The sequence below is a fragment of the Nicotiana tabacum genome, chromosome 3, assembly GCF_000715075.1.
Source record: "Nicotiana tabacum cultivar K326 chromosome 3, ASM71507v2, whole genome shotgun sequence".
NCBI classification, from domain to species: Eukaryota; Viridiplantae; Streptophyta; class Magnoliopsida; order Solanales; family Solanaceae; genus Nicotiana; species Nicotiana tabacum.
Genome location: NC_134082.1, coordinates 154,719,757 through 154,733,419, shown reverse-complemented (window position 1 = coordinate 154,733,419; position 13,663 = coordinate 154,719,757). Strand labels below are relative to the sequence as shown.

At 37.2% G+C, this 13,663-nt stretch overlaps 2 protein-coding genes across 4 annotated transcripts; both read left to right on the top strand.

The window, feature by feature from the left end:
* Window positions 1-551: 551 nt before the first annotated feature.
* On the top strand, window positions 552-8,224 carry LOC107823885 (uncharacterized). Of its 3 annotated transcripts, XM_075250100.1 has the most exons (6): window positions 558-3,413; window positions 3,617-3,735; window positions 4,078-4,214; window positions 4,690-4,875; window positions 4,991-5,111; window positions 7,485-8,224. In XM_075250100.1, the coding sequence occupies exon 1, from the start codon at window positions 801-803 to the stop codon at window positions 2,454-2,456; it is 1,656 nt and encodes a 551-aa protein (XP_075106201.1). In that variant the 5' UTR covers window positions 558-800; the 3' UTR covers window positions 2,457-3,413; window positions 3,617-3,735; window positions 4,078-4,214; window positions 4,690-4,875; window positions 4,991-5,111; window positions 7,485-8,224. The 3 variants fall into 3 exon arrangements, with proteins under 3 accessions (XP_016506073.1, XP_075106201.1, XP_016506074.1); XM_016650587.2 differs by lacking the exon at window positions 3,617-3,735 and having other exon boundaries at window positions 552-3,413; XM_016650588.2 differs by lacking the exon at window positions 3,617-3,735 and having other exon boundaries at window positions 4,677-4,875.
* Window positions 8,225-9,021: 797 nt separating this feature from the next.
* On the top strand, window positions 9,022-13,206 carry LOC107823886 (fe(2+) transport protein 1-like). Its single transcript, XM_016650590.2, has 3 exons — window positions 9,022-10,055; window positions 12,197-12,346; window positions 12,779-13,206. Exons 1-3 carry the CDS (start codon window positions 9,441-9,443, stop codon window positions 13,082-13,084), a joined length of 1,071 nt encoding a protein of 356 aa, XP_016506076.1. The 5' UTR covers window positions 9,022-9,440; the 3' UTR covers window positions 13,085-13,206.
* Window positions 13,207-13,663: the final 457 nt, after the last annotated feature.

Below are 13,663 nucleotides of genomic sequence, written 5' to 3'. Positions count from 1 at the left end.
ACCAATCACCTCTTGTATTGTAGAATTGCTGTTTGATATGCAAACGATGGAGAAAGAACAGAAATATATACTGTAAAAGTAGAACTAATTTTACAAACTGATTCATATTGTTGGAATCCTGGGCAGAAGAGTTCCTATTATTGAAATCCTGGGCAAAAGAGTTCGTGGGTAAGAAGTTGATATCGTGGCGAGACATCGTGGGATTGAGGTGCCGAGTTTGGAGGATGAAAGTTTTAGGGCAAATAAATAGAATGCCGTTCTTTAAGGTTTCAAAATGTATCTATATACCTATTTTTATATAAAAACGTAGAAACTATTTTTTTTAAATATAGAAAAACGCAGAAACTACTTTTTTTTTTTTAAAATTATGAAAAACCTAATTAATTGTTTTCAAATTGAAAAAGAGAAACTAATTTGACCTAAAATAACTAATTTGTCCTAAAGCTGCTATATGTCATTTTGTATGCGGAACACTTGTCAAATTTTTAGGGCAGACTTCTTTCTTTCTAAGTAAATATATATATATAAATATATATAGATCACACATAATTGTGTTACTACACCCATCTCTAAGATTTAGGTACAACCGTTGATGATCTACCGTTTGCAACCACTACCTGTGTACATACTACATAGCAAGCCCAACCCCTTAACCGTCCCATTTTGGCGCTCAAATTGCAGTGAAACACTTTGGGCTCAAGTAGGAATCGACGAACCATGACGACGTCGTGTAACACAGCGTACCTGGTCTTCAAAAATCACTCGTAGAGGCAAAAATCTACAACCCATAAGGAGTTGCGATGCTTCTCGCAAGATTCCTAGCTTCCAGATCCACTTTTCTGAGTATTTCCTCATTAATTCCTACATTTTATCACTCATTTTCATCACTACCAAATTCTCAATCACACGAAACATTCTCCAGAAATTTTGATGAATCTCTTGTTCTGAATCAGCTCTCCGACCTTTTACCCATCCGTCAGACCCCTTCAACCGAAAAGCCCTTTTCTACGGACTCCTCTGCTAGGAATAATCATTGGGAACAAGTTAGGGTTTTGGATGAGTTTTTAACTCCTGAAGATAAGTTACGGGGCATTTTCCTTCAGAAACTTCAGGGGAAAATTGCAATCGACAAGGCACTGACATCCGTTGACGTAGAATTAACTGTTGATTTGGTTGCTAGTGTAGTAAACAGAGGGAATTTAGATGCTGCATCAATGGTAACATTTTTCAGTTGGGCTATCAAACAGCAAAAAATACCTATTAATAATGATACTTACAGTATAATTCTTAAAGCATTAGGCAGGAGGAAGTTTTTCGCGCACATGGTTGAAATGTTGGAGGATATGAGGAGTCGAGGTATAATCCCTAATTTAGACACACTTTACATTGTGGTTGATGGCTTTGTTCGAGCTCGACGCATTTCAAAGGTTGTAGAATTGTTTAGTCGATTAGAGGACTATGGGTTGAAATGTAATACCGAGACACTTAATGTTGTTTTACAATGTTTATGTCGTAGATCACATGTAGGTGCTGCGAGTTCTTTGCTTGTGAAAATGAAAGCGAAAGTCTCATTTGATGTTTCGACATATAATATTGTCGTTGGTGGGTGGTCGAGGTTTGGAAGAGTTAAGGAAGTTGAGAGGATCTTGAAAGAATTGGTGGATGATGGATTTGAGGCCAATAATTTGACTTACAGTTATGTTCTTGAATGTTTAGGGAGAGCTGGTCGAATTGATGAATCTGTTGAGATTTTTGAGGGGTTGGAGGAAAAAGGGTGTGTGCTTGATGCTGCGATCTACAATGCAATGATTTTGAATTTTATTTCACATGGTGAAATTGATGAATCTGTGAAATATTATGGGAGGATGTTAAATACGGGTTGTGAGCCAAATGCCGATACATATATGAAACTAATATCTGCTTTTCTCAAAGCTAGAAGAGTAGCCGATGCCATTGAAATGTTCGATGAAATGTTAAGCCGGGGGATGATTGTTACTACAGGGACTTTAACCTCTTTTCTTGAGCCTTTATGTAGCTATGGTCCCCCCCATGCAGCTTTGATTATTTATAAGAAGGCGAGACAAGCTGGATGTAGGATATCCTTGACTGCATATAAGTTGCTGCTTATGCGGCTTTCTAGGTTTGGGAAATGTGGTATGTTGTTAAATATCTGGAATGAGATGCAAGAAAGTGGTTATTCTTCTGATATGCAAGTTTATGAGTATGTCATCAATGGGCTTTGTAACATAGGGCAGCTTGAAAATGCTGTTCTGGTGATGGAGGAAGCTTTACAGAAAGGATTTTACCCTAGCAGGCTTATTTGTAGCAAATTAAATAACAAGCTACTAGCTTCAAATAAAATAGAGATTGCATACAAGCTTTTTCTAAAGATAAAAGTTGCACGTGGAAACCATAATTCGCAAACATACTGGCGTGCTAAAGGGTGGCATTTCTAATGTTTGGGGACTCAGCTGATTTATGCAACTGCTTCTAATTATCTGCTTTCAGAATGATGAACATAAGAATAATCAACCTTCACTGCCCTAAGCTGCCCCTGGTAATGAACTGAAGCTGCTCCTTTGTTTTCCTAATGGGTATCCACTGCCATGTATAGCAGGGTAAAATTTGAGAAATTATGTGAAGCAGCAGGGTCTGAAGTATTGTTTTGCATTATCATGGAGGGGGTAATATTTGAGAAATTTCTTGAAGCACCGGGGACTGAAGTATTACTCTTCTTTGCTGGAAGTTGTTCTGTGGAATCTATGGAAAATTCATTCCAATCTGAGTCACATATTTATTTTTGACCTTTGAAGTGAGTGTTGCTAGTTGGAGTCAAATTGTGTAGCTGGTAATGAATGTATTCCAACTTCTGTGGCCATGAAAAGTCATTAAAGGAATTCTCTATCTTGTTTATTATGAACAAGCATTGTAGAAAAACTAGAATCATGACTCTGGAACGTCCTTAACCATTGGTCTGGAACATAACTGCCTTTAACCCCCAGGGAGGGGATTGGTTTAATGAAATTCAACTTGTAAAGAATTAGCCTTGTGACTCTCACTCAAATGATATGGTCTGACTGATCGGTGACAGATACTAGGTTATTCAGGAAATGAAATTCTTCAAAGCTACTGGGTAACTTCTCAGTACGCATTTTTGTTGGTAGTGATGTACTTCCATGTGATATGGGGGAAGGTCTGATATTGAGTGAGGATAAAGGATGAAATGACTGCATTGCTGGGTGGGAAGTGGCAACTGAGAAGGTTGATATTATCGTGGGCGGACGGATGAAAAGGAAATTTCCCACCGTAAGAGTCCTCCTTAGACCAGCTCCAAGCTCCTATTAGTTATCCGTAAGGGTACAGGAGAGTAGGGAATGATATACTTGGAATGTGAAATATCCACAAGTTTAAAGGTACAAGAGAGATGAGAGGAGGTTTCTCAGCCTATGCTTTTATATCTGTGCTTTCACATCAATAGGTGACACCCTGATGCTATAGTTGTATAGAATATTTAGGTCATTTGAGTGCTCAGAACTTGAATATACAAACAAAGTAAATCTTTAGGTCTATTGAAGTTTTTGGTCCTCAAATTTATTTGTTTTGATTTTTTTTCCAGTTTTGGTTTACTTGGTTTAGCCCCTAACTGTGGTCTCCTTTACCAAAGCTGGAATGATTAAGGAAAAGTATCGACTTAGAAGGGTGTGACGCCGTCATCTAATACCAGAAGAAGCCTAAGTAAGAACGGATTTCAAAAGTTATACATATAACAATTATTATTAGGATAAAGTGATTCAGTGGCCCAAAGTGGTATGTGATGAGGCAAGAAGATATGAGGTCTCAATGTTGCATTCCACATCTTAATCTTGTATAAAATTCAAAGAAAGTAAGCCAAGGCTCTGAATTTTCAATAATATCCGTCATAACTACTGTACTCCTCCAAATGATTTAGCTTCTAAAAAAAAGATAACCATTATGCTATCCAGCCTTTAGCCAAGCATGCATCAATTGAACACAAGAAATTATTTCCTGCTATCCATCTGTAGTCATATGAGACTGGTTTATTTTACTTTTTTGCAGCGTGCAGCTCTTCCAACCAACACTCCTGGAATTCCATGCACTTTGATCCTCAAGGAAGAGCTGATATATGTGGCGATTGGCTACTCGGCTCAAGTTTAGAAGCTGCAGCTATAAGTGGCATAGCTCTTGCTGATCATGTAATCCCTCTAAACTTCCTTGTTCTTACCGTCTCTTTTCTTATTGGCTTACTCTAATCAGAGGCGGATCTAGGATTTCTTGAACATGGGTGCACCAATAAAAAAAGTTGAAAAAAAGTATTAAGTGAGAATCGATCCCCGTTCCTCAGGGTAAATAACCCAATATCCAACCAATTGCACCATTCAATCTTTTGAGAGCATGAGTGCCAACAGATAATATTAGATTAATTCTAGAAAATATGTTCATAAAATACCTAGTTTGATGGTGAGACCATGGGTTCACCTTACCGTCTCTCTCTGCTTATTGGCTTACTCTAATTATGATAAAGTAGAGATCAGAGTAATAATTGTTCTTGTTTGCTTCTTTTACGGGGTACTCCTATGACCGTGGAATTTACTATGATGTTTAAGGCTGAAAGGTAAGTCCCGAGCTTGTTATATATTTCTGAATGCTGACTGTAGGGCCTTCCTATAGATTGCAAATTACTTCGAACAAGGTGGACCTTGCTCATATGAGTTTGCCGTTGGTTTGCATGAGGAGTATAAGCCACTTGGAGGACATGATATAGGGGAGTTCCCAGGACTGGAATCTGTTGATCAGACCACAAAGGCCCCAGCTTTGACACTCACTACTTGAATTAATCCTGAAACAACTTTCTTTGTGAGTTCTTAAGCATTTGTAATCTGTACTTCATGTTAGTTTTTTTTTATTTTTTAATGTAGATATCTTCTTCCCTCTGCACACATTTTAATGCTCATTCTTATTTCCTATGAAGGATGATTAGTTGATAAAAGCGAGTGAACAAAATGAGACTCACTATCAGAACAAGCAATTTGCAGTGCTGATTATAGACATACTTGAGCTTATATCACTTTTACTTAGCAGCTCCCGGAAAGGTACCAAATCTTCAGCATACTGCTATCCTTCAGAATGTTAACTTTAGAATTTCAAGTTGGAGATAACCTTTTTCTGCTTTAAGGTTTCAACTCGATACGATATAAGCCTAGTGGGATTTCCTAAACCTTCATCCTTAGGTGGAAAAGAAAAATACTCAGAAGTCTATCGTCCTTTTCCTCGACCGGTATCTTCTGTTCGGCTGCCCCCATTTGAAGATGGCTTTGATGCCTCTCCACATCTTTACTATGAATTTACCCTTCTTATTTTCTCTTTCTCCTTCTGGAAGTCTACCTGAAGATCGACGTGGGCCTTGGCCATATGCTGCCTCAAGCCTGCTAACAGAATCTGCTAACTTCTCATGAGACTCTGCCTCTGCCTGTTCTTTTGTTTGGGCCTCCAGGTATGTCTTCATCTCTTCTTTAGTATAATACTCAGGTGTAGACTGGGAGTGCGAGGGTCCACTCGGGAGTTGTGATACCAAGTCACGAATGGAGACAAGCTGGGAATTCAACATCCCAAATGGTCCCTTAGGCAGTGTCACCTGCGAGGACTCTGGTCCGACAATTGTGATGACCTTCCTCTTCTTGCTTTTCACTACACTATCTTTGGTCACTCTTAACGGATGAAAGGGTTTGTCGGCTGGTAACCAATGATTGGCGCTACGCACACCAACATCTGCCCGCCGGCACAACTCTGTGATAAAGGAAGGGAACGTCAAGCCTGGATTGTCTCGTAGTAAGTACTCTTTCAGCTCCTGAATGATATAATAATCGACATTCACATGAATGCCATCAAGTATGCGTGCGATCATCAGGGCCCTGATATACGACACATCAGAAACATTGCCACAAGGTGAGACTCTATTACAGATGACGTAAAGCCACATCTTGGCCTCAGTTGTGAAGTCAATGGATTTTATACCCTTCATCTTGTTGGCCCGCTTCGCTGTCTTGTCTGAGGGATAAGGTTTAGATGCTAGCCACTCTCCGCTTGAGCATGTATCTTTTTCTCGTACCGGCTCAAGTGGATGGTTCGGAAGCCCAAAAACATTATTGATTTGCTCAGGTCCGAATCTCAATATTTTGCCCCTTATGATGAGTTGTGGGTCGTTGAAGCCCAATTTGAAGACTTTGGTTGAGATGTATTTATTCCAATACATCCGCCATTGATCATGTACTGCACAAATTTAAAACTCTTGATAGATTTGGATCAGTGTACAAACTTCAACGGCCCACAACTCATCATAAGGGGCAAAACAATGAGATTTGGACCTGAGCAGATCAATGATGTTTTTGGGCTTCCGGACCATCCACTTGAGCTGATACAAGAAAAAGATAACATGCTCAAACGAAGCGTGGCTAGCATCTAAACTTTATCCCTCAGACAAGAGAGCGAAGTGGCTGACAAGAGGAAGGATTTAAAATTCATTGACTTCACAGCTGAGGCCAAGTTGTGGCTTTACATCATCTGTAAGAGAGTCTCTTCTTGTGGCGATGTTTCTGTAGGTCAGGCCCTGATGATTGCATGCGTACTTGATGACATTCATGTGAATGTTGGTTATTATATCATTCAGGAGCTGAAAGAGTACTTGCTACGAGACAGTACAAGCTTGATGTTCCCTTCATTTATCACAGAGTTGTGTCGACGGGCAGATGTTGATGTGCGTAGCACCGGTCGTTGGTTACCGGCCAACAAATCCTTTCATCCTTTGAGAGTGACCGGTGAGGATAGTGCAGTGAAAAGCAAGAAGAGGAAGATCACCACAGTTGCCGGACCAGAGTCCTCGCAGGTGACACTGCCTAAGGGGCCATTTGGGATGCTGAATTCCCAGCTTGTCTCCGTTCGTGACTTGGTGTCACAACTCCCGAGTGGACCCTCGCACTCCCTGTCTATGCTTGAGTACTGTACTAAAAAAGAGATGAAGACATACCTGGAGGCCCAAACAAAAAACAGGCAGAGTCTCATGAGAAGTTAGCAGATTCTGTTAGCAGGCTTGAGGCAGCATATGGCCAAGGCCCACGCCGATCTTTAGGCAAACTGCAGAAAGAAAAATAAGAAGGGTAAATTCACGGTAAAGTTGTGGAGAGGCTTGGCCATCTTCAAATGGGGGCAGCCGAACAAGAAGATACAAGTTGAGGATAAGGATGTCATACGAGAAAAGATAAAGCCCTAAAGTACTTTCAGGAGGATGTTACAGGGGATTCAACCTTACTGCTTTATTGAGATTACGCTTCTAATATTGTTAGGACCAAAAAAAAAATCCTTTGAGCAGATCTTTTCATGGATTTATATTGAGGAGATGTTACTTTGGGGGGAGTGTCATGGTTGATATGTATGTTAATTTGTGTTAAGGATGTGGTTTTGTGTAACAGAGTGACACAAGTAATGCTCAAAAGGGCCTTGCAAGAGAGGCTATTGAAGCATACAACATAACGAATGACATGCCATTTAGGCGCATTGCAAGAAGGATGAGGACAGGGCATGAGATGAAGGTTGTTCTACATCTGGATGTCTTTATTATATCTTCCTCATCGACCTCTATGGAAAATGTCCAAGGCTGGAATTCCGTGTCTTTATTTTATGAGGCATCTAGGATCAATTCTATCCTTTGTAACGCGAAAATATCATCTCATGGTATCCATGGGAATGGTATGATATATATCTCTGCGATTAATTAAGGATATGCTGGAAATTTTCTCTATTGGCATAGGCCATTCAGAATCAAGTACTTTCGTGCAATGGAGCTGGAGTTGGTATTAAACCTATACTAAAGCATTTTATCTGCATGGTATTGATGGATCTGTTTGCTGGGGCGGGCTGATGACCTAGAAATGGCTTAGCATTTTATTAGAAGCATGCCTTTCGGCCCGATTCTTTGCTCTGGGGTGTTCATCTTGTTGCTTGCCGACTTTTGTGGAAATGTAGAGCTGCGTAAATTGGCTTTAGCTAATTTGTTTGAAGTCAACCCCGAGAAGTGTCGGTCTTGAATTCCTTGGATCGTGAATCGTGATATATGTATAGGATATTATTTCTTTATTTCTGTTTAAAAAAGAATATTTCATTAATTTTGTATTTTCAAAAATTTAATTTTAAACTTCTATTTTACCTTTAATAAGTATCATTTATGTTCACACAAATGTTTTGGCGTGTAAAATTATTAGTTTCAAAAGTCTTATTGCCAAATGAATTTTATGGCATATTTAAGATTTTAAGTTTTGAAAAGAATTCTTAAACTTCGTGTCGAGTCAATTATGTCACATAAATTAAAATGGAGGGAGTAGCATTTATCGCCATTTCGTAAGATTCTCTTTTTAGCTTTACACATTTTGCGAGATTTGATTTTGTAGTCTATTGCAAATAGTAGTGCAGCTATATGATCCTTTACACCGGAGATTAGTAAAAAAATAATATAAGAAATCTGTAAGTAAATATAAGATCAGAGACAATCTTTTTTTCCTTTTTCTATACAAATTCATATACATAAGTGAGTATAGAAGTTTATTTCTTCACAATTTTCTATGGCAGATTCATGCACATATAAGAGCATTAACTTCTATTTTTTGTCGTCGACATATGTTTTCTTAGTTTTCTATATAGTCCTTCCACCTACACAAGGGTCTGAAATATTCATGATACCAGCATAACTTATTGATGCTATTGCATTTACTACCAGCTCGTAGTTTTCGAGATTTGACATATACCTGTCTTTGCATGGAAATAGGCACTTAACAGCCTCACGTACGCTCTAAATTAGATCTATTGTCCATCCTCTACCTAATGTCCATGTTCTAATTAACTTATATAAAGTCAGGAACGCAACTTAATTTCCTTCATAATAGTAAAATTCTAATAGGACAAGTGTAGCTAGCCCTAGAAGCTAGATAATTTACGAGGAATCAAATCAACAATTGGGCGTGCGGTTTAATCTATCTGTCTCATCAGGTCGATAAAATAACTTTTTGTAATTACGTGCGGCAAACTTTAAAATTTGTTTCCAGTTGGCTGGCTTAGTAGATTTTAGATCTTAACCCGCTCAATTTTGAATCGATTATCAAGTAATCTGATAAATTTTAATTCCTATGTTTGTCGTTTGATTATAAGTTAAAAGGTAACAAGAAAATTACTTGTACACCAACATATCAGCTTAGCATTTAAGACCTTAGTATACTATTTTTATCCATGCACATGATATCACCAAATTCTCTGTCTATATAGTAAGTATCTCCCAGATATCATCACAGCTCACAATTACCTCAAACCAAAGCAAAATAAATTTCACTAAAACCAAGAAAAGAAGCCACCGAGAGAAAGAGGACAGTGGCTCATCAATGGCTTCTTCCAAAAATTTCAAGCTTATCTTCACCTTCTTCATACTCATCTCCATTTTCACACCTCAAGCTTTCTCAGAAGAAGATCACTCATGTGGATCAGAAACACACAACACATGCAACAACAAATCCAAAGCTTTAACCTTAAAAATCATAGCCATAGTCTCCATTTTAGTAACTAGCATGATCGGAGTATGCTTGCCTCTTGTCACACGTTCAATATCGGCATTAAGCCCCGACCGGAGCCTCTTCGTTATCGTTAAGGCATTTGCTGCCGGAATTATTCTTGGTACTGGTTTCATGCATGTCTTGCCGGATTCTTTCGACATGTTGTCGTCCGGTTGTCTGAAGGAAAATCCTTGGCACAAGTTCCCTTTCACTGGATTTGTTGCTATGTTATCGGCTATAATTACGTTAGCTATTGACTCTATGGCTACTAGCTTTTATAGTCAGAAGCACAAAAATGGGGTCACTCCTGAAAATGGCGGTCATGATCAAGAAATGGGCACAATGAATAATGGACATTTCCATTCTCATCACCATGGATCATCACTCAGCTCTAAAGATGGAGACGTTCAAGGAACAAAACTACTGCGTTACCGAGTCATTGCAATGGTTAGTTTTTTTTTTCCTGTTTAATTTATGTGATATCATTTGAAATAACATTTAATATTCAACATGAGATACTAATATTTAAGCTACATGCAAACCGGAAACAGCCGAACAGGAACAAATACTTATACTTATAAGATTGCTTGTTGACAGACGGTCGTTGGTCTGAGGAAGAATAGATTCTTGACTAATTCTGGTTGACTGCTCTAAACCATTCAGAGATAGATCCAATTTTATACAGCCACATGCATGTCTTTTCGTATCAACTGCAAATTATCAGATTCTTGCCGAATCTTAGCTAGGTCGTTGCTCTAGCCCCTACTAAATTAGCTAAATACCAATTTTAGATGGTGGTCCATGTGCCTGTGTTGCCTAATATTCTAACCCCTTATGACAACATTATTTCCAATCAAACTAGTCATTTTAGTAAGTGCAACTATACATCTTATTTACGTTGCTTTCTCCAACTCAATTTACTTTTCGGAGTTAATTAGTTGTACATGTGATAGTGCAATATATATTTTGAAGAATTAACATAAATAGCCGCTCACTCAACTGCTTAATCTAAAAATTGTCGGCAAATATATTATATATGTGTGTAATTACTGTATAATCTATATATATATCGGCTAAGATAAGTACAGAACGAATCCATTTGGCTATTTTCGTAAAGATCCCTATTTTTAGCACTATGCAATTTTTATCAATTATTTACACTAAGTTATTGTTTTAAGCTCCAGTTTACTATATCACGTTTCGTATAAAACTTGTTATTACAGTAAAGTGATGAAGTAAAAAGATTATAAACTGCTAGTGCATAAACTCTTTCTGTTATGTAACTACTATTCGGTAAGGTGCCACCTTATAAGATTACAATCTGTGGAGTCACATTTTATTTTTTAAACTACGACTTCTTCAAAATTTTTGAGATATTTGTGATTTACAGTACTTCTAATGGAATTTTCATTTATAATATATGATTTCATAATGTAAATTAGAATGATTCGATCACTGTATTTCCTAGACAGGTTTTTCAGGGGGATGGATAGATTTGTAGTATTGCGGGGAGGATAATAACAAGAAAGAGTCAAACTCAAATAAAATAGGGAAAGGTAAACATAAGTATACGGAGTACGTACTTAGATGTTGGAATAAAGCCAAATTGCTGGTGAGCATGTGGCCCACTCTTTTGATAAACTTGCCGGAAAAGGATGTAGGTGAGGGATAGTCATTTATTACTTCAGGCCCATTCATAAGACACTCTTTTCAAGTTTCTCCTAAAAAGAAAAAAAGAGACATTCTTATATTTTAAAAATAATAATTTAAAATTCTAATTTTATTTTTGAGGACACGATTATATACTCACATAGACATTCACGACATGTTTTAAGCTGTAAATATGTACTTTTCAGATTTAATGCTCGGTTAAATACTTTCACTGCATGGACCAGGTTGGTTCGGTTTTTATCAAAACCAAACCAAACCAACTATATCGGTTTGGATTGGTTCGGTTTTATCGGGTTTTTCGAGTTTTCGGGATTTTTTGTTACATGAATATTATTTCAATCTTACTTTGTAAAAATTATAGATAAAGCTTTGATAAGTGAATATATGTTTAGTAAATATGAAAAAAATTGACAAACATATGATCTATTAAAATATTCTAATGGGAGAATTTTTTTAGTAACACATGATAGTTATTTTCTTAGTCGTCTAACAATAATTTTTCGTTAATTTACGCTTTCAAGGTTAATACATGAGAGGATCCCAATTATTTCTACATTTTCTAAAGAAAATTCACTATAAAGTCTTAAAATTATAAATAAAATTTATATATTTATATGTCGGTTTGGTTCGAATTTTTTTACTCAATACCAAACCAAGTCAAAAACCTAGACGAATTTTTTAATCGATTTGGTTTGGTTTTTCGGTTTTTCGGTTCGGTTTGAACAACCCTACGGTTTCACATAAAATGGTAGGAGGGAATATAGCCGGAGAGAAGCTGCGAAGGTCAAAATATATAATAGGAGATGCAATCTCTATCCAAAACTTAATCAGCAAAAGCTATTAGTATATAAATTTTTAGTTTAAAAGTTTAGGTGTACGACTATTTGAGTTAAATCTTTTTTTTTCTTTTCCTACAGGTGCTAGAGCTTGGTATCATTGTTCACTCAGTGGTAATAGGGCTTTCTCTAGGTGCTTCAAACAATACTTGTACAATAAAAGGACTCGTTGCTGCCCTTTGCTTTCATCAAATGTTTGAAGGAATGGGCCTTGGTGGTTGCATCCTCCAGGTAATTAGTTTAATTACATTCCACTTCTTCCATAAGATAGAAAAGAGATAATATAATGAGTTAACGACAATAAAAGTAATAAATTATAGCACATTAGTAAAAATCAAATATATAATATAGGAGTTAGTTATATGTGCCGAAGTCTGTCGAAAACAGTCTTCCTACCTTATGTAAGGGAGGATTAAGGTTTGCCTACACCCTATCCTTCCCGAACCCACATGTGGAATCACACTTGAATATTCTGTTGTTATTATTATTGTTATAAGAGTTAGTTATATTTGAAAGAAGGAAATTGCCGATTGGATAATAAGGGCAATAATTAATTCACAAAAAAAGGGATGGTCTTGACTCTTGACTACTTTACCTCTTTTATTATATTTCAAAAGTGAAAGAATTTCTGATGCTTTTCCCGTTTTTTTTTTTTCAAAACAGGCTGGGTACAAAATGGTGAAAAAGGCAGCAATGGCATTTTTCTTTTCAGTAACAACCCCATTCGGCATAGCACTTGGAATTGCATTGGCAAAAACTTATCAGGAAAACAGCCCGCGGGCACTAATAACCGTTGGATTGCTCAATGCGTCATCTGCCGGCCTTTTGATTTACATGGCTTTAGTGGATCTTCTTGCAGCAGATTTCATGGGTGACAAATTACAAGGTAGCATTAAGCTACAGATTAAGGCTTTTATTGCTGTCCTTCTAGGTGCTGGTGGGATGTCTCTAATGGCCAAATGGGCTTGAGATTTGATCCTAAACTACGTACGTAATTTCATCGTATAACTTAGGACGTTCCATGTGTCAATAAACATGACATGTCTACTTCATACGAGTAATTTTATTGCAATTTCGTCCATCTTTTTTAACTTGGTACCCATGCAGAAGCCATATATATCTTAACCTTGTAATTGTCCAGTCAAATTAAATGACACGCAAAGCTTTCTACGTGTCAAATTTACATCTTTTGACCAACCAGATACTGTCTACTTTGAATTAATAAATATATCGGTTCAATAACCAGATGTGGAGGATACGGGTTCGGATGAACCAAGTAGCTAATTTTATTTAGATCTTGTATTTATATTATAAAATCTATTAAATATGTATAGATATTTAATTGTGAATTCAGTAACTAAACAAGTTATGAGTTTGATGGCAATTTTAGAACCTATAAACTTCAAATCTTGGATCTGCCTTTGGTCCAATAGTGAGTAAAAAAGATAAAATGACGAGTTGTCTAACGGAGGTTTTCCCTAAGATCTATCACATAACAAAAGCTACAAAAGAAGCAAGAGAGCGTTCCACAGAAAAGTCGTGGTATTC

What these genes read in the sequence shown, in the direction of transcription:
- LOC107823885 (XM_016650587.2), top strand. Translation starts at nt 801, where the DNA reads ATGCTTCTCGCAAGATTCCTAGCTTCCAGATCCACTTTTCTGAGTATT.
- LOC107823886 (XM_016650590.2), top strand. Translation starts at nt 9,441, where the DNA reads ATGGCTTCTTCCAAAAATTTCAAGCTTATCTTCACCTTCTTCATACTC. An exon ending in GTTACCGAGTCATTGCAATG is followed by an intron (nt 10,056 to 12,196) that starts GTTAGTTTTTTT and finishes CTTTTCCTACAG; the next exon opens with GTGCTAGAGCTTGGTATCAT. An exon ending in TTGGTGGTTGCATCCTCCAG is followed by an intron (nt 12,347 to 12,778) that starts GTAATTAGTTTA and finishes TTTTCAAAACAG; the next exon opens with GCTGGGTACAAAATGGTGAA.